At 50.2% G+C, this 19,931-nt stretch overlaps 1 protein-coding gene across 2 annotated transcripts in view; it reads left to right on the plus strand.

Annotated features, from left to right (window-relative positions):
* The first annotated feature begins 703 nt into the window (after positions 1–703).
* The window catches only part of Wscd1 (WSC domain containing 1), a 45,708-nt gene continuing 26,480 nt past the window's right edge, over positions 704–19,931 (plus strand). Inside the window, exons 1-5 of one of the 2 annotated variants that reach the window (XM_047547058.1) lie at positions 704–989; positions 9,965–10,666; positions 15,009–15,068; positions 17,132–17,246; positions 18,769–18,953. In XM_047547058.1, the coding sequence (XP_047403014.1) occupies positions 10,249–10,666; positions 15,009–15,068; positions 17,132–17,246; positions 18,769–18,953 (778 nt within the window). In that variant the 5' untranslated portion in view covers positions 704–989; positions 9,965–10,248. The remainder of the gene's footprint in view (positions 990–9,964; positions 10,667–15,008; positions 15,069–17,131; positions 17,247–18,768; positions 18,954–19,931) is intronic. The other variant, XM_047547060.1, reaches the window with a different exon arrangement.

The following is a 19,931-nucleotide window of genomic DNA, read 5'->3' on the forward strand; positions in this document are numbered from 1 at the left end:
GGTGTGTTGTAACATGTGCTTGTTTCTGAGTTGGTGTGTGGCAGAGTGTTCATATGTGTCTATGCGGGTGTCTATGCCTGAAGATGTGGTTATCAGTGTCCAGCTCTGCATGGGACAGTGATCCAGCTTGCGCCTGACTCTGTGTATTTGTATGGAAGTGCTACAAACTGCGTGATTCTATGTGTGTGTGCATGCCTGTTACAGTGTCCTAGTTTTTTTTTGTGAGTGGAGCACAGCCCAGAGTGTGTGCGTATGTGTGAGTGTGGGTGTCAGTGTATCTGCCTGTGAAGCCGAGATTCGGTGTGTATTTGTATCAGACGGTGTGTGTCTGTCACCGTGTCTGCATCTGAGTGAGTTGTGGGGGTGTGCTCTTCTGTGCGACAGAGGACAGTGTGTTTGTGTGCGTGTCCTGTGAGCACCATGGTGTGTGTATTAGAGCCAACAGAGGCTCTGACACAAGGCTATGACTGAGTGAAAATGTGTATCAGTGAGTGTCAGTGTCTTTGCTTGGCAGTGGCGTGTGTGGCTCGCCGCCTGTGCGTGTCTCGCAGGGCCAGGTCATGTGTGGGCCCTCGCCCGCGAAACCCAGACCCCTCCCGCAAGCCGAGCGACGGGCTTACGCGCCGGCGCCTCTAGGACCCGGCGGCGGCCGGCTGCTGTCCCCGGGCCGCGCGAGTGAGCATGTGCAGAGCCGGGTGCCCGCTCGCCCGCTCACCGTCCGCCGCCCGCTCCGCGCCCGCCACAGGCTCTGCGCCCGCACGCCCGCTCCGTCGCCCGCTCCGCGGCGGCTTAGCCCGGACGTCCACAGCCCCAGGTTGCTGGGCGGCGGCGCCGTGCCGGGGCGAGTCAGTCAGCTTGCGGCGGGCGCCGGGGGCGTGCGGGCTCCAAGGGCGCCTCTGCTCCGGGCACTGCGGGGCTGCGGGCTCCGCGCCCCGGGAGGAGGGCGCGTGGCCGCCAGTGCGGACGCCCCAGCCGGCCGCGATCGCGGGGTGAGTCCTGTCTCTCGGGTGCCTCAGTCGGGACCCTCGCGCGGTCTGCAAGTCGGATTTTCCCCCGCCGTGGGCAAACAAGTTTGTGTAGCTGGGACAGGGAGCGCGCCGGGGCTGCACCTGCTCCGGTTTCGGGGCGGGTTTGCGTGGGGCGCCTTCCCGCGGGGTTGGGGCCGCTCGGCCGGGGAAGGAGAGCCGGAGCGTGTGCGTGTGGGGAGCGCTTCGCAACAGTCAGACTGGGGCGGTGGTGCGTTAGCCAGTTGCACAAGCCGTCCCCCGCCAGGGTCTGGAGAGACCGTCCGTCTTCCAGGAGGGCGCCGCGGCCCGGGCACAGGGAGAGGGGCAAGGGCAGGATTTGGGGTGCGTACTGTCTCCCTCCTAGTCGGAGACGTTCACCAGGAGCAGCTCCCTCTCGTTCCGCTACCAAGCCAGGCTTCCGGTCAGCGGAGGGTTCCTCCCCCACACCCCCGTTTCTTGGTGAACTTGAATGGAGACCGAGGCAAATTCAATGGAAACGTAAGTATTGTCCGAAAAATTACCTGGTTTGGAGCTTTGCATCTTCCTAGGTGTGGACGGAGACTCATGACTGGACACTGATTATTGCGTTTTTTCTTTGATACTCAGAAGCATCCCTGGCTGGGTCCCCTGTCTCAAAGTAGCCCCAGTGACTGCTCTACTTAGCATATGTACCCCAAGCTGACTCACCCGTGGGGAGGTGGGGGCAGGGAGTGGGACTTCTGTCCCTTCTTCTGACTGGGCTGCTGTAGGGATTTCAACCCCACCCCTGCCCTGTGATCCAGTCCCTGGCCACTCTTGCTGTCCCAGATGCTCCCGAATGAACAGACTCAAGACTCCACTGTACTTTTGTAACCCTAGATCTCTCAGCCCTCCTGTTGCTGGAAGAGGGAGGCATTTGGGCTATCTCATGTTGGGATCAGGAGTGGGGACCTTTTCTCCAGTGAATTACTAGGTTTCCAGACACAGGAAGTGAGGGCTAGTGGGCAGTTCAAGAATTAGAGGAGACCTCAAGCTGGCAGGTCCTGCTCTGTCTGCAGCATCCCCCTACTTGGTGGTTGCAAGTGCTGGACAGAGGGCAAGGGGGGTTTCCTTGGGGTAGGAAGAGGTTTATTTCTCCTAAGAATACTCCCTTGCAACCCCACCACCACACACAGTTAACTTGACCCTTTGTGTTCACATGGAGAAGATGCTTTTACAGAGTCCAGGGTTTCTGTAAAGAAGAGCAAGACCTTTCCAGAGCACAGTGATTGAAGGTAGCTTGGCAGGCCACTGGGCTGGTGGGCTGAGCCTGACTGTCCCATCTTCCCCACCAGAAGCCACCTCCTTCATCTGTATGCACCCTTCAGGTCTCAACAGGATGGTTCCCACAGCTCCTCTGGAAGACATTGTTTTGGGGTGAGGGGGCTCCTTCTTTTCAGTGGGCAATGGAGCCCTTGGTGTTATCATGCAGCCTGCTGCTCTTCTAGTCAGAAGTGAAGAGAGCCTGGATTGAGCAGAAGGCTGGAATCACCAAGCAGAGGGGTTATTATGGGTCACTAGTTGGCCTCCTGATAAGACTGAGCCTCCAGCCTAGCTGGTTCAGCCCAAGTACCGTAGAGCAAGTTAGTGATCAGCAGAGCAGGATACCTTGTACGGTCAGCTTGAACATGTGCCTCAGAACCTCCAAATTCGGAGCCTCCAGGCCCAGACGGAGTTGGGCATCTCAGGAAGGTATGTTTTTCTTTGTAGACACTCCCATATGACTTAGTCTTGTTGAGACCAGATCCTCCCGCTGCAGCCTCAAAGAGTTCAAGGCCAAGGACTTTGGGCCGTTCAGTATTTATATCTTCAGAGGTTTTATTCATAAGATGACAGTGATAATCATAAGAAACAGAAGGGGAAGAGCTGGGTCCTAACGTCTGGGACCAGGTTGGGCTGGAAGCTGTCCCTGCTCATTTGGGGAATGAATAGGTAAACATGGCCTTCCACTACTTCCTCCCTGGGCCTCACAGACATGCTTTCTCTCTGCTTCCTCTAATCTCTCCTCACCTCAGCTTTAATAGTTACCATGTAGATTCATGGCCTGTAAAAATATCACAAGTGTGCCATTTTGCGGGGAATGTGGTCAGGGAGGAGCTCTACTTATGCTCCATCTCCCTATGTGGATGTGAGAAGCGGATGAAGAATGGGCTGGGTTTATTTTGTAAGTGAGACAATGTGGTGCACCTCTTGGTAGGTGTTAAGATTCTTTCCCTCCATTTTGCTTCCTTTCCCTGAGAAAGTCCTGGGGATGTGAGCCCCCTTGCATGAGGGGAATAGGGGATTTCTGAGGAAAAGAATGCCCAGCGTTTCTTGGCCCCCTTCCCATAGCACAAGCCCCTATCCCAGGGGTGGGAATGGAGCCTGAGAAGGGCAAGGCTGACTTTGACTTGGTGCTCCACTCCCTGGCCCAGATTGATCCAAGTCACTCAAATACCTACTTACCTACTATACTCTGAACCAGAACCAAGACAGTCTTCAAGGTTCACCACCAGGTGGAAGAGACACAAATGAATAAATTAGAATACTAGTAAAGGAATAGTCCAGCAATAATTCAGAAGAGATCATGATTGGCAGTTTTAAGAATGGACTGAACTCCAAATCAATCAACTGAAAAGGGGAAATGCCAGCCACCCGCCCCCACAACTTTTGTCTTTCTTTGCAGCCCCGGCCCCTATTATGGTGCTTGGAAGGATCCCCATCTGGTATTGAGCAAATGAAGGCCCTGTGATCTGGCAGATCATACCACACACTTGGAACCGGGAAACTTGAGTTCAGTCTAGCAATAGCTGTTTCTTTGTTCAGGTTAATTGGTTTGCTTTCTGTCTCAAATTCTGCATCTATAAAATGGGGATACTAATTCATATAATAACTCATATTATTCATTTATTCTGCTCATTCATTCAACACACTTGATAGTACATGAAAGTGCTTTGCACTCTTTAGTGTGGTATAAAAATTTTATTATTTATATAAACTTCAGCAGTAGGTTTACTGAAAGGGTTTTCCAGTTTTGCATTAAATGTTTTGGCCTTCCTGTAATTTTTTTTTTGTTTTTATTATTTGTGATTGACAAAGCATAATTATATGCACTAAGGGGGTGCAATTTGATGTTTAATATATGAGGAGTGATTACACTAATTGACTATGATGTTTTCCACCTTTTTAGCGACATTTAAAAATTTTTTTGAACCCTTTCTACTAAGTTTTGAAGTTCAAAAGATCAAAGAATTGCCTCTTCAAAGACAGGGACCCCATACCATTTCCGTTTCCTAGAACTTGTTCCTTCCCAGTACCCTGCAGGTTTATGTTTAGTAGGTTCCTAGCTCCTTTTCTCAGCCTCTAAGACTCAAGGGTGTGGACCTGGAGTGAGGGCTGCATACACAGAGGAGAACAGAGGCACCACTGTGCCTGCAAGGGACTGGCAGGCTGGGGAGGAAGTTGGGATGACAGCAGGTAGCCTAACTCAAGGGAGAACACAAAACCCTGGCATAGGACAGTATCCAGCCTTGCCAATAGCACTGGGGAATGGCTGTGCTCTGTGGACCAGGGGAGCTTCATGGAAGAGGTGGTATTGGGGCTGAGCCAAATAGAAAGCATTTCAGAGCTCTGAGATGAGGCACAGTCAGAGCTGGCTATGGGAAGAGCGTACTTAAGAGGACTTGAAGCATCTCAGGGAGGGAGCAGGAGCCTACAGCAGGTAGGACTCAGAAAACATGGGTCCCAGGGAGGAGGAGATTGCAGGAGGCAGTTGGTACCTGGACAGGGTGAATAACACTGGTTGAGACACAGGGTTCTAGAAGGAATAGTCAGGGAAGGCTACTGAATACTGGACTAAGGAGCTTGGATTTGTTTATTCAAACCCTGGGGATCTAGTGGAGGCAGTAGCATTATGATCTTTGTATTAGAAAGATCATTTTCTTAGGCTGCTGGAAGGGGACAGTCTCTTGGGAGACAAGGTCTGATGACAGGCAGTGAGCTTGAGCAGGCACTGAGGCAGAAGTTGGAGATCCCTGAGCCCAGCTGGAGGCTCCCATATAGGACTTTACTGAGGTCCCAAGGATGAAGACTCCCTGACTACTGGTCATGGAGGCTGGGGCTCTGAGCTATTGGGACATGGGTGCCTGTTTTCTTGTGTGGAGAGCAACAGGTTGGACCAAGTTCTTTGTCTTCAGAGTTCCTGTCCTGATCAGAGCTCATAGCTCTGAGTCTTACGAGGTTCAGAGCTATTACTGCAGTGGCCACAATGGCCGAGATCCTTCTGGGGGGCGTGTCAGGGATGTTATCTCTGGCCAGGCAGTAGGGGAGGAGTAGTCACATGCCTGAACTCTGATGGCCACTGGTCATCCAGCTGCAGAGACTGGCTCTTGTGCTATCCTCTCTTCTCTTCTTGCTGCCACTGCTCAGTCTCAGTCCCCTCAGCTTGACTGGGAAGTAGGCATCACCAACTACCATGCCCCACCTCCTTCCTGGGGCTCAGGTTTTCTGAGACCCACTTGCTCTAGGCTCCAGCTCACTCCTGAGACTTCCAGAAACTCCTCCATTTGATTATTCTCTCATGCCTGAGAGGGAACTCAGGGTCTCCCTCCTTAGGCACTGCTCTGCTCTAGAGTAACCTGAGGCCTCTACAAGGCACTAAGTGGGGTGGCAGGTGTGCATTTTTGTCCATCCTGGATGTCCCTTCCCAAAAGGACAAAGCCTCAGGCAGGGGGTACTGGGGAGAGCCCACCAACCTCCCACTGAAGCACTTTGCATGGTTCCAAGATGGGATTGCACCTGGAGAAGAATGATAGAGACTTCCAGAAGAGGGGGGGACTCTGAGACTGCCTCCCAGCCAAGCCAGAAGACTGGCACACTTACCCACACGGCAGTGCCGGGAAGATTTGGCTCTAGAGACGCCATGTGTAGCATCATCTCCAGGAGATTTGGCCTGGCATGATTTCAAAAGGGTGCTTATGGAGACACAATAAACTCCTTTCAAGAATAAATCTTGCCTGTGCAAAGCCAGACCCGAGGGGAGAAGACAGGTAGGAAGCTTAGTGGGAACCAGGTAGGTTCTGGGAGCAGGTGGTCTGGGCCTGAATGCTGGCCCTGAATGTCTGACCTTAGGCATTGAGCTTCACCCAGTTGACATTCAGGGACAAATCTCAGCTCTCAAATGTGGAGAAGCAGAGCCTCTGCCTTGGCAAGCTGCAGGGAGGAAACGAGATGGTGCCGGTGAAGTACACAACCCATGTAACCTATTTATTAATGCTGCAAGGGCTTAATAAGTGATGACATTGAGAAATAAAGCAGTTGCTAACGGCAGTCTTAGTGTGAGATCAGCATCAAGCAAGAGTGGGATATTGGGCCCGTCTCAGGGAGTAGGGGGGCTGAGAAGGAGTCTGCTGCTTGAGACTGATTCTACCAGTGACGGAGCTGCTGTAGGCCTGTCATCAAGCTGCTCCTTGTTTGCCTCTTTTGCATTCATAACCAGAACATGATATAGTCTGTAGGTGACAAAAGTGTCACATACACTCCCTGCTTCAGTCCCGTAGTAATGCCATTTACCCCCATTTAACAGATGAGAAGCCTGAGGTCCTGCCCTGGGCAATGATTTGCCCATGATGGATTTTCTCTCCTGGAGGGTCTGCTGGCTCTGGGGTGCATTGGGCTCAGCTGATAGCCTCTTAGGCCCAATGCAGATAGGCAGTGGCTAGATACCTGCCCAGATATCAGCTGGTTCTGCTGTGGCTCACCTGTGAGCCCCTGTGCAGATGCTCTGAGTCTTCCAGGCCACCTGCAGCCTCTTGGGATTCAGTCACTCAACAAACATTTCCCATCACTGTCCTGCTAGCTGTGTGCTGGGGTTTGGGGGCATTGGGGGCTCTAAGGGGGCTGTTATCCTTGTGGAGAGGTGAGCGTATAGAAAGTGGGGAACCATTGGCAAATATTATTGGTCAAGGATGGCTAAAGTCCAGAGCAAGGGGCAAGTGTCTGATACTTTGGGTGGAACATCTTCCCAGCCCACCCTTAGCAAGTGTTCTGGCCTCAGACTCGGATTTGCAGTTTTAGAAGTTGAGAAAGGCAGTCCCAACCTCAGACTGTGGAACTCTGGCCTACAAGTGGCTGTCCACTCAGTACTCAGAAGCCCCTTCCCCAAGCCAGGGAGAGACCCTGTGGGATGGAGGAGTGCCAGGGAGGACTCTGTAGGTCGTGGGGAACTGGGTGAGAGTGACTCCTGATTGGTTCAACCTGGCAACCCCTGCTCCACAGCACCCCAGTCCTACTTAGTGTCCTGTATCCAAATTCTGTCTCTAAAATGCACGTGCAGGGCTGGGGTTGTGGCTCAGTGGTAGAGTGCTTACCTAGCATGTGTGAAGCACTGGGTTCGATTCTCAGCACTGCATATAAATAAGTAAAACAAAGGTCCATTGACAACAACAACAAATAAAAATAAATAAAATAAATAAAACACACGTGCACTGCACACCATACCTGGCCTTCAAAATTTTGACCCGTTGCCCATTTTTCTGCTCCGTCTCCCCAGAAACTTTCTCTCCACTGCAAAAGGCCACCTCCCACCTTTTATTTTAGTTGTGTGGGATTTTTCACTGATAGAATCCCAACCTCCTTTCACCAGAACCCTTTTGCAAACACATCTGGAAACACCTCTCTGTGAAATTATAGCACACAAAAGAACCGGGTACTCTTGTTAATATGCATGTAACCTCAACTCTGCAAAGCTGTATCCTTCGATGGCCCACACAACATTCCATCTCTCCCACTATGCAGCCTTCACCCCTGGCTCTGGATAGGTGGAATGTGAGATTTGACTTCTCTAGGATCCTACAGGAACAAGTTTCTGATAGACTATCCATTCATCTAGCCTCTAGTTTATTTGCAAAAGTATATTCATAAACAAGATCGCTGAACAGTTACACTGTGCCAGCCTTCCGGCTGGGGACCAGAGTTACAAAAATAAAGAGGAGATGGCTTCTAAACTTGCCATCACTGAGGCTGATGGAAAGACAGATGAACAATGCTAATTGTCACTGGATGGTGAGTGCTATGATAGGGATCAGCCCAGGCTATGGGAACACCAAAGAATCTATGCCAGTGGCTGGGTGATGGGCAGGGAAAGCTGCTTGGAGGGAGTGACACCTGGGCTGCTCCCTGGGGGATATACAGGGATTCTCCAAAGAGGGAGGAAAAGACAAGCAGCATGTGCAAAGGCACCGGGGCTCAGTGTGCTGTGGCTACAGTGACTCTGCTGGAAGGTGATTTTGTGTGTGTGTGTGTGTGTGTGTGTGTGGTGGGGAAGCAGAAGGAAAAGGCTTGGCAGAAGATGAGGCTGGGCAGGCTGAATCACGAAGGGGGTCTTGTATGTCATGCTAAGGAGCTTGGAGTTTATCCCCAAAGCCTCAGGGAGCTATTGAAAGGGGTTTTAAGCAGGGGAGTGCCATGATGAGATTTGTGAGTTAGGAGGATCACCCTGGTGGCCTTGTGGAAGATGGATTGGAGGGGCCAAAGCTGGAGGCAGAGAGATCAGTCAGGATTTGGGGGGATTTTCTCTCTGGTTTTACAAATCTGAGGAGACTGGGTGGGGCGGGCCTAGCAGACACACCAGCTTACAGAGAAAAGAAAGGCTCTGGGGCCATCAGAATGGCTTCCTGACTCAGGGCCGATTCCACCTCCATTTGCTGATTTGCTGATTACCCCGCCGCCCTCAGCACTCCATCAGGAAGGGCCATGCTGGTCTGGGTCCCTTTGAAGTTTCCCTGAACCTCCAGCCTCTCAGGGCCTGGAATGCCAGCCTTGGAGCCCAGACATTGTCTCTGCTCACACCGGCCAACTGTCCCAGGCACACAGATAGGCCATTGAGTGGTTGTGCGGACCTGGCAGGAGTCCCAGGCCATGTTAGTTATGGGCAGTGGCTTAGTCACGCTTCTAGGGGCCTTTCTTCTGGGACAAGCCTGTCCTTGTGCTGAGGGCCTTCCTCACACTGCAGCCCGACTTGGCAGCTGCAGAGCCCTCTGCCAACCCTAACAGTGCACTTCAGAGGTGCCGCCGAGGGGAATCAAAGCCCTTTGGGAGCACTGTGTCCCTGGGAGTGGAAGGCACCTTGGAGGGCTGCTCAAAGGCCCCTCCTCCCAGTGCCCTGGCCTCTGGCTCCATCCCCGCCCTTTGGCCCTGGCAGGAAGCTGACAAATCCACTCCCTCCTCTGAGCCCCCTTCTTTGTGAGAGGCAATGACTAGCCTCTGCAGGAGCTCCTTCCAGAAAATAGCTCCTAGTCCCAACACACCCCTGGAAGTCAGCTGAGTGCATGCATGTATTGAGTACTTGCTGTGTACACTCACCCAGGCTAGGTGCATTTGTATATGATGGTGTCTCATCACAGGCTGGACCATGTAGTAGTTGAGAGGGTAGGATCTGACTAGAGACTGATGTAAAGCTTGGCTCTTGTGTTTGCCAACTGTGTGACTTTATGAAAATAGTTTTGCTTCCTATTGCCCATTTCCTCACCTGTAAAGTGGGGATGTAACAGTGTCTCCTCTATTGGATTGATGTGAGGTTAAATGAGATAATGCACAATGCACTTTGCTGAGTGCTTGGCACATAAGGACTCAGTGAAAAGCTGCCATTACGTTTCCTCATGGTGTTTATCACTACTGCTATTGTCACTGGATATTCACTGCTCCTCAAGAACAGAGTGTATCCACACTTTATAGAGAAGGAAACTGAGGCCCAGAGAGGTTAAGCAACATGCCCAGCATCACACAGCTGGCCAGTGGCAGAGCTGAGATCTGAACCCAGCCCTCTGTCCAGGGTGTCAGCAATACCAACAATACCCTTTGATAAATCAGTCCTAGGGTTGGGGGTACCCTGGACCCCAGAGAGGGTGGTGGCAGACATTCCTATTGCAACTAAGTACCCTTTCTCCACTCCACTTTTTCAGGTTTCCAAGCCAGGAGAGGAGGGTTGGTGGAGCTCTGGGATGGGGAAGATGGTGACACCCAGGCAGAAGCTACAACCTCAGGGCCCCGTGGCTGCCGGAGATAAGTGATGGCGCCATTTGAACGCCTGCTGGAAATGGTGCAGAAATAGTAGCCCCAGGAGAGCACCGGCAGGTACTGGGAGCTGGGATGCCAGGATGACGCCTCCGGGGGCCCCAGCCTCCCTCCTGCTTGGGCGCTAGGAGCCGTCCCCAGGCCCCAGCCGGGAGCCCAGCTGCCCAGGGGCATGGCCAAACCTTTCTTCCGACTCCAGAAGTTTCTCCGCAGAACGCAGTTCCTGCTCTTCTTCCTCACGGCCGCCTACTTGATGACCGGCAGCCTGCTGCTCCTGCAGCGGGTCCGAGTGGCCCTCCCACAGGGCCCCCGGGCGCCCGGCACCCTGCAGGCCTTGCCCGTGGCCACCGTGGCGCTGGGCGTGGGCCTGCTAGACAGCAGAGACTTGCGTGACCCCCGTGTCAGCCCGGACCCGCTGCTCGACGTGGATGCGCTGCGGAGCCCCCTGGCTCGGTTGCCCGCGGGACCCCTGCGCTGGCCCCGGAGGAACCGCAACTCGGAGCTGCGTCAGCTGCGGCGCCGCTGGTTCCACCACCAGGGGTCGCCCACCCTGGGCCCTGAGGCCCCTAGGCCAGCCGCCCTCAGCCGAGGTAGGTGCTCAGCTGCTTCTCAGGAAGCTGCTCCCAGGAGCCCTGCTCAGGCTCACAAGTTTGATGTTGCCTTTATCTGGCCCGGTGGCAGCTGGAGAAATAGGCCCTACAGGCGCAGAATGTTCCTTCTCTCCTGCTCTGCGGGAGACAGCAAGGCTGCGATGTGAAGTCCTTTAGCATTTTGCTCACTCACCTGCTGGGATTTCATGTGGCTCAAAGTTGAGGTGTGAACCTAAGGCTCCAGCTTTGGGTTTGGACAAATCTTGTCTTAAATATTGGCTCAGCAGCAATCTTGCTGGGCGACCTTGGGCATAGCGCTTAACTTCTCTGGGTACCTCTGAAATGAAGATAGAGACACGCACCCCAGGTTTACTGTGAGGATTAAGTGTTAGTATAGAGTAGTGTGTCCCACACCGGCAGCCTCAAGCACCTGGAAACTTGTTCCCAGTGCAGACTCTCAGGGTCTCCCATTCTCAGTGAGGCCGGAACTCTGGCATAGTAGCGGCCAGTCATCCATGTATCAGCACTCTCTCTGGGGTAATTCTAATGCACGCTTAAACCAAGAGCCACTAAGAGAGGAGACCTAGTATATCATTTGGCATTCTAACGCGCATTTATTGCTGTTTAGTAAAACTAATTCATATAGCATTTTCTTGTGCATCTGTAAACCTACTATGTACAAGTACTGGCATTATTATTTCCAAATATTCTGGCGAAGAAATTGAGGCACAGGGAAGTTAAGTCACCAAGGTCATTCTCTTTGAGTTTCCTGGAAGCAAACCCTGAGACTAGGATTCAGATGCACACAGTAGATTTGGGGTGCCATCCCAGCAAACTATGGGAGGGGAGTGGGAAAAAGACCAAGAAGAAAAGCAGCCATAAAGGTGCATTATTGAGCAGGTTGCTACTGGGCAACCAGAACTTGACCAGAGTGGAAGGGTCTGGAGCCAGAATAGAATGCACAGCTTGTGGTGACCTGGAAGCAGCAGGCCTGGGAGACAGGGGAGGCACAGCAGGATTGGCCATGGTTACAAGGCTGAGTTTCCCTCATGGGGATATTAAGGTATGCAGACTCTCTGTGCAGGGCTCAGTCAATTATTTGGTGCTTACTGGTGAGTACCCAGTAAGTGCTGAAGTTGCTCTTGAATGGTGACTGAGCTCAGTCAACTTCTCAGCATCCCTGACCTCTTCATTTGGTGCTGCGCCATGAGTCACAAAAGGAACTTCTTTATTGACTGTAAAAGGTCTAGTGCCAGGCCTTGGAGTTAGGCCATATTCTTGTGTGTGTGTGTGTGTGTGTGTGTGTGTGTGGTGCTGGGGTCTGAGGATGGTGAGAAGGGTCCAGGGAAGAGAAAGGAGCCCAAGCTTCTCTTGCCTTAGGATGATGACTCTGATAGCCCAACAGAGTGAAAATTACAGGATTCTGTAATTCTGTGGATTCTTGTCTTGGAAAGAAATTTTCTGAGAAATCATCTAGTTATGATGAGGAGTCCCCAGCAAGGCTTGCATATTAGAAGAGAGAAATGAGGTGCTGATGGTTTCTCATTAACTTATTTTACACAGATGTGCTTTCTGTAAACTCACCCAACACACTGAGAAACTATCTCTAGGAAGTTTTCACTGGTGCAACTTGTTTAGACTAAAGTATAAATGACTGATAGACAGCAACGTAGACTTCTTGAGAGGAAGTCATGGTTAGAGTACAAGTTTTGAAAACAGACCTGGGTTCCTTTCTATTGCCATCTATTGACCTTGCAACCTATGGCAAATTAGCCTCAATTCCTCTTTTCATTTCTCTCTGCCCTCACTTACTGAGGATCTGCTGCATGGGTCTACACATGTGCCCTTGAGAGGTCAGCCTGGTGGTAGAATCAGACTTCTACCCGAGTGATTATTGTACAGCATGACCCAGGTATGATAGAGGCATGGCAAAGGGCTTGCAGACTCATAGACAAAAGTGACCTCTGGACAGACATGGTGGCACACACCTGTAATCCTAGCAACTAGTGAGGCTGATGCAGGAGAATCACAAGTTCAAAGCCAGCTTCAGAAACTTAGTGAGGCCTTAAACAACTTAGTGAGATCCTGACTCAGAAAAAATAAATAAATAAAAGTTATTGACCAGCAGAGAAGAGGGCTCAGGGTGACAAGCTATGGCCCTGAGTATAGAATATGCATGTCCAGGAGAACCAGTACACATCCTTTAACTTACCTCCAGTAATAAAAACTGAAGAAATTGTGGTTAGATATAAGCGAGACTGATGATATTCAACTGTTATCCAAAAAATATGGTCTTATTGAGGGTTAAAAAAAAATTGAAATACACACCTGTTGATAGTTACTGCCCCTGAGCCTCTGGGGTGCCCTCTGTACTTTGGCTGCCTCTCCAGTGACCATCAAACCTCCCCATTATTCAGCAAGAAAAGGATTAACTCCTGAGACAGCAGGGGGTATTCAGGATCCAGTGCCAGCTGGATAGTAACAATTCTGAGTGGTCTGTGCTCCCCCCACCCCATAGGTTGTTAAATATTTTGAATATGCCTCAGGGTTTCAGGAAGAATTTGCTCTTCCTGCAGAATAACAAAATCATATGGGGTGGGGATGTTGCTTGGCTGAAGGTCTTCAGAGAAAGCAGGGGAAGCCAGGGCACTGGCCTGAAAGCCCTCTGGGAGCCCCCTGCCCCCTTCCCTTTGTGGGGCTGTGGGGGCCTGCATAGCTGGGCGGGCCTCGCTGATGGAGAGTGGCCACAGTGCAGCCCTCTGGACAGCTGCTGGGGCCATAGACAAAGCAAGCATCTCTTTGTGGCCTGGGCATCCCGCCATCCTCCTGAAAGGGGATCCTGCAAGCCGCGGAAGCTGCAGGAGGCTCCATCAATCACTGAGCATTTCATTATACCTTGGACAACATCCATAATGGAATAAAATGTCAGTAAGTTTACTAGGGGAAAAATAGTAACTTCTCCATAGCCAGTTTGTTTTTTATTGATAGTAATTTCCAAAGACATTCCAATATCTCCAAAGCCATCGTTAATAGCCTCACGGCTTGTCCATTTTGATGTGCAAATGAACAGATGCGGAGTCACAGACAATAATGCATCGCCTCCATTTCAGCCGAAAGTAATAAATCCGCTGCAGGATGTGTCCCGGCACATCCCTCGAAAGTTCTTTTCTTTTCTGCACATCCTCGCCTCTGTCGGCGAGTTAGAGAAACCATTTGTTATGTTTTGGGATGAAAGAGCTCACCTGCTCCTCACAAACCAGAGTGGCCATCTGCATCTGAGGGGGGCTTCCTCTCCACATTGAGCAGGTCTATAAACAGCCAGCTGGTAACTGCTAGCCACTCCTTGTTTTCAGAAGAACTGTAACCTGATTGCTGGAAACCATTTTTTTTCCTCCTTCTCTTTCAGTAGCATGCTAATTATTCAACTAATATTTACTGATCCATTGTCACACTAGGTCCCAGGTTAGAGTTTAGGATCAGAATAATAATGGCTGTTACTTACTTGAACATCTGTCAAGTACAAGGTACAGTTCTGGGTAGGCGTACATCTGTTTTCTCATTTAATTTAATCTTCACAGCCTTCTGATGTAAGTGGTGCTCTCACTATTTTAATGGTGAAGAATTTGGGTTTCAAGGAAGTAAAATCATTGAGAAATTTTCATTATTAATAATGATCTAGAAACTATAAAAATAATCACTCCTGAGTAGTTCCTATGTCAGGCTTTATATTTGATACTTCACACGTATTATTGTAGGCAGTCCTCACAACCAGCTTGTGGAATTGGCACCCTGTCCCCATTTTACAGTTGGGGAAGCTGAGATTCAGAGAGGGGAAACTGCACATCCCAGGTCACACAGCCAGGTAGTGGTGGAGCAGGGATTTGAGACTAAGTCAACCCATTGCCAAAGGCTGTTTCCATCTAGTTGCCCAGAAACCTGTACATGCCCTTCTCAGCTTTGGAAAGTCTTGAGACTGGCCATCTTTAGAACCTCACAGCTAATTTCCCAGCTACAGTGATAAATGTTTCACACTCCCTGGGCTCATGTTTTGGATTTTTAATTGAAAACTGTAATGGACTTTTTTCTTTGCTGAGTAACACATCAGAAATTTCTCAAATACTTGCTTTATTTTACTAAGTAGGTGGGCAGAGGAGGAAAATTCATGCCTGCCTCCCTGGGTGAAAGTTCTCTGCAGTGGTGCATGATGGTTGCAGTCATTCTGAGGGCCAACAGGACCAAGAAGCTTGCCGGGCCTGGGTACCAGAGAAGCAGGAAGTGCCAGGTGCCAGTGGGTGGCCTGCTGGGTGTGGCCTCATGTACTGATGTTTATCCCTCTATGCAGGTGGCCTTGGAGGCTCCTGGCTTGGAAGAGAGCCAGACCCTTCGGCAGACATCGAAGAAGGTGACTGCCAGCTTCTTCTCAGCCCTGTGTCCTTTGACCTGAGGCTCTTTGGGTCCTGTGGGTCCTGGTGTGGTGAGGAGTGTAGTCTCCTATTGTCTTGGTCATTCACTGCTTCATCCCTCTTAAACTAGAGCCCTGAGAATTGCACGTTGGTACAGTCAGCAGGACCATCCCTCTTTGCATCTGAGCGCTCTGTGCCTACTCTTGCACCCTTAGGCTACATCAGTGGGTTTTTAGGGGCCATAATCCACTGTTCATAGTTTGTCATTGACACTGATGCTGCCTAACCCTGGTAAGTCAGGGTGGGTCACCAGCGAGGGTAAAGGTCTGGCCCCAGCCCTCCAGGAGGCTTCAGTCATGTAGAGACGAGACCCACAGACTTGAAAGATGGTTAAGGGAAATAGCTAATGACAAGAATGTGGCTAATTGATGAGTTTTCCAGGTATAAAGTGTAAGAATCCAGAGAAGAGAGATGCCACAGTGGGCTGGGAGTGCTCTTGGTCTTCAGGACAGGCAGGGAGAAGAGGGTGGATGTGACAGGGGAGCAGGGGAGGTGGGGTAGGAGAAATGAGCTTGAACAGGGGGAGGCAGGGGAGGGTGGGTGTTTATCCATTTGACACTTGGGGAAACTGAGGCCCATTTGAAGTGATCCAGCAAGGTCAGGACGAAATTAAGTGTGGCAACACTCGTGGACAGAAAAACCACTCTGTGCTTTACATGCCAGAAATGAGGTGGGTGGACCAGACCCCCTTCTCCAGACCACTCAGCATGTGGACCCTGAGTCCCTGCTTTGGATCAGCTTCTTGACAGGAATTAAAAATGAGTCTCTCCTGCTCTCGGGGAACTCATGAAGCAGTGGACCATCAGGACCTTCCTCCTCACTGAAAAGCCATCTAGGAGCCGGCATGCTAGGAGGCCTTGGGTATATAGCTTCCAGAGAACCTGATTTCTGTAGAGGCTGGGGCAGGCGCTACAAGTGGCATTTCAGAGGCCTGGAGGAGCTGGATGCAGGTGTTCTAGGGAGATGTGCTGCATCTTTATCACAGGTGCCCCATCCAGATCTCAGCACAGCTATTGCGGGTGTGTATTCACAGCTTGGGGACCGTGCGATGGCATGTTTGCAAATTCCCAGCGTTCTGTTTCTTTAAAACCCTTGTGCGGTGCCTGTGGTGTTTACCTGCCCAGTGCTGCATTTGCATCGTCCTTGTCATCTCTGGGTTGCCGTGTGCATCTCTGGGAGGCTTCTCCTTCCCTTAGGGAACAGAGCGGGCTGCTACGGACTCTCACTGGTATGTGCAGGGTTGACTCATGGAGCTGTTCCCCAATGTCCCCATCCAGGGATGTGCTGGAGTGACCGGAGTAGGCTCTGTAGTCACTTGGTCTCATGGATTGCCACACAGGACACTTACCTTACACTCTAACAGATACTGCTTACACCAGCCATGGATAGCAGATTTTTTTTTTTTTAATTTCTTAGCCTTTTTGAAAACTCTTCTTTATTAACTTAATGTCAGACTTTCCCTGACTACTGTCTCCTTTCTGGCTCACATGGAAGCAGCAAAACTTTCTCTTGGGACCTTTTGAAGGCAGAAGGGTCTCTCTAAGCCTAGACAAACTAAGGATGGGGAGAAGGGGGTAGGGGCCATGGGAGGTCATTAAATTATCCAACTATTACATGCAAATGTATACATTATATATGCATATTGAATTATCATGCTATAATGTACGATTAAAATCATAATGATGAATAAAATGCAAATCCACACATGGGCATTTAAGGCTAGTAGAGAAAAGCAGTAGTCAGGATGATGCCAGGCTCCTCACAGGGCTGTCCCAGTGGACAGTGGGCCATTAAATAACAAGGGGCAGGAAATGAATGAGATGGACATGTCCAGATGCCCACTTGGCTCCTGCACTGAGGGGAGGTTGGGCTGCAGCCCTCATCCCCTGCTTTTCCCTGGAGAGGTGCCTGGGCCAGGCAGGGCTAGAGACCCCTTGTCTTTTCCTAAGCATGGGCCCATGGTTAGGACCCTCCCTTGCTGATCTCATCCTCCCTCCTGCAGGAACCTACCTTGGCTGCTTCCGTGACGAAGGCCAGGAGAGAACTCTGAAGGGGGTGGTGTTTTATGACTTGAGGAAGATGACTGTCACCCACTGCCAGGACGCATGTGCTGAGCGGTAAGTGCTGGGATGCTGTGCTGTTGACTCCCCTGGAAATAAGGTCAGAAGAGAGTCCCAGAATGGGCGATGCTGTGGCTGCCAGTGGCTGTCATAATGTAATTAGACCTCAATTTATCAGGCCCCCATCATCCAGAAGAAAGGTCACTGGCAGATGGCATGGGTTCTGGGTCAGTGATCAGAGACCTGGCTTCTAATCCAGCTGTACCAGGGACTTGCTGAGTGATTTTTTTTTCCTTCCCTGGGCCTCAGTTTATCCATCTTTTAAAAATAAAATGAAAGGCTTTAATCTCTATTTCTCCAAGGACCTTTCCAGCTCTGTAAGCATAAGTGTTTCTATCTTGTGTTTATAACAAGTTTTGCTTTTTTGGATACTGCCAGCTCTCTTAGTAGTTACCAGACATCTGTCACGTGCCAGGGAGGGTTCTGACCATCAAGGCAGTCCCAGTCCACTGTGGGTGTGTGCATGTGCAAGTGTAGAGACAGGCAGGACAGCATGAGAGGACAACTTCATCTCTTTCTATCACCTGAGATCCTCTTAGAATTTTTGTGTCAGGTAAAGCCCCACAATGCTCCACTAAGTAGTAATTATCCCCTTTTACACATGGAGGAACTGAGGCTGGAGAAAGACAGGACAAGGACCTCCTGTGTGCCTTGCACTTTGCAGCCTGGATAAAGCTGAAACTGAAGATGGCACAATCTCATTTTAGTCTCCTAACAGTGAAAGAAACTGAGACTTGGAGGTAGGAAGTGATGTTCATCATCTCACAGCTACTAAGTGGCCAAAGGGGGACTAGGTGATTCAGTCTGGGTTTTCCGTCTGGGGCTTTTACACCAGGATCCACTGAGAAGGGAGAGTGAAAACACTGACCACTTTTTGTAGTTGCAATCCAATATGAAACTTAATATATTTCATTTCTAATCTTTTTTTGTCTACAGCTGTAATTACAACTGAAGAAAAATAGGTAAAGAAATGACTGTGCAGCAGGCCCATTTATAACATGACAAGTGGCAGGTGCTTCCGGCCAGTCTTATGTTGGGACTGGGGCAAATTTCAAAGTTTTTGAGTTGTTGTGCAACTATAACATTGGTAGCTTGACATCGTCTGTGGTGGGAGTATTTACACCACAGAAATGGGCAAGCACTGCATATCAAGATGTTCCCTGTACCTTGTTAAGAACTGGGTTCCCAGCACATAGCTGATTCAGCCCCATTATATCTTATAACATGATGGTACTAAAGCTCAGGGTTGAGGAGAGACCAATGGGGCTCATTTCTTACAAAGCGAAAATTGTCCCCTAGACTTACCTAGATGATTTTTAATTCTGGATGAAGACTGGTTCCTAAGGCCGGCCATAGGCTGATGGTCATCACCCCTGCCTCCCCACCCAGATCTAACCTCAACTTCACATCCAACCCTTGTCCTGGCTCAAGGCCCAGCTCTCATTGCCTGACTGAGACCTTCTTGCAGTTAGGGGTCTGGGCCAAGGTCTGGACTCAGTCAGACTTCATCTCCCTGCAGGTCCTATGTCTATGCAGGCTTGGAGGCTGGTGCAGACTGCTACTGTGGGAACCGCCTGCCAGCCCTGCGTGTCGCGCCAAAGGAGTGTAACCAGGAGTGCAAGGGGGAGAAGGGCACCGTGTGCGGGGCTGTGGACCGGCTCTCTGTGTACCGCGTGGATGCACTGCTGTCCAGCTCCAGGAAGCGTGAGTGTGCCTGCCTCTCCCTGAACTTTTCTTGTGCCACATGCTCCAATTGCCCCCTACCTATAGCCCCTCAATCTCACTATATGGGGCAGATCCTGTGTCCTCCCTTCTCTCTCATCTTCATTATATAGGCTCCTGTCACAGTGGGCTTAAGCATCCATTGAAGACTTAATTGCTTGAGTTCATGACTGAGACATGCCTTGAAGGAGAAAAGGATTAGGAGGCCTAGATATGCCTCATATGTGCTGTGTGACCTCAGACAGCCATTTACCCTCTCTGGGTTCCAGTCTACTTTGTAAACTGCCTCTGAGGAGACCTAGATCTCTAGCAATAGGGTAGACCAGAGAATTTGAAAGTTCCCTAGCTAGAAAACACCTAGAAATGTTGGATAAGATTAACGAACATCATTTTAAATGGATAGCTTAACTAGTAGGAAAGCAAGGCAATCCCTGGGACCACAAATGAAGAGGAAACTAAGAACCACAGTGTAGGAGGAGGAGATGCTGTTGTACAGCCCTGGGTTTCAGTGCCCTGGGTCATCAGTCTTGGTAGCCATAAGATCTAGGTTTTTCCTGTCTAAGCAGAGCAGAAAATGAGGTCTTGGTCCTGTCATACAATAGGGAATTGTATTAAAACCTCTTCATAAAGTGGAACTCAATTTCACTGAAGTATAAACCAGTGGAAGTTTAGATGAAAAAATAAATAATAAATCACCCTCCAGTTCAGGGAGATAGAAAGAAAGTTTCTCTATTTTAACTTGAACTTCAGGTGAAAATAAACTTTTTCTACAAACTCATAACTATAGTCCTGCATTTGTATAAGTTTTGGGGTTCAAATTTATTCTGTCTGTGTGTTCAAAAACTCTAATGTAAAAGTTGGTTCTGGGATGCATGGAGTATCTGGCAGAGGCAAATGCAAAATCTTGAAAAAGAGAGAGAGAGAGGGAGAGCACTAGGTCATCACTCAGAGTTCCCAAGG

The sequence above is a fragment of the Sciurus carolinensis genome, chromosome 3 (assembly GCF_902686445.1).
Source record: "Sciurus carolinensis chromosome 3, mSciCar1.2, whole genome shotgun sequence".
In the NCBI taxonomy this organism is placed as follows: Eukaryota; Metazoa; Chordata; class Mammalia; order Rodentia; family Sciuridae; genus Sciurus; species Sciurus carolinensis.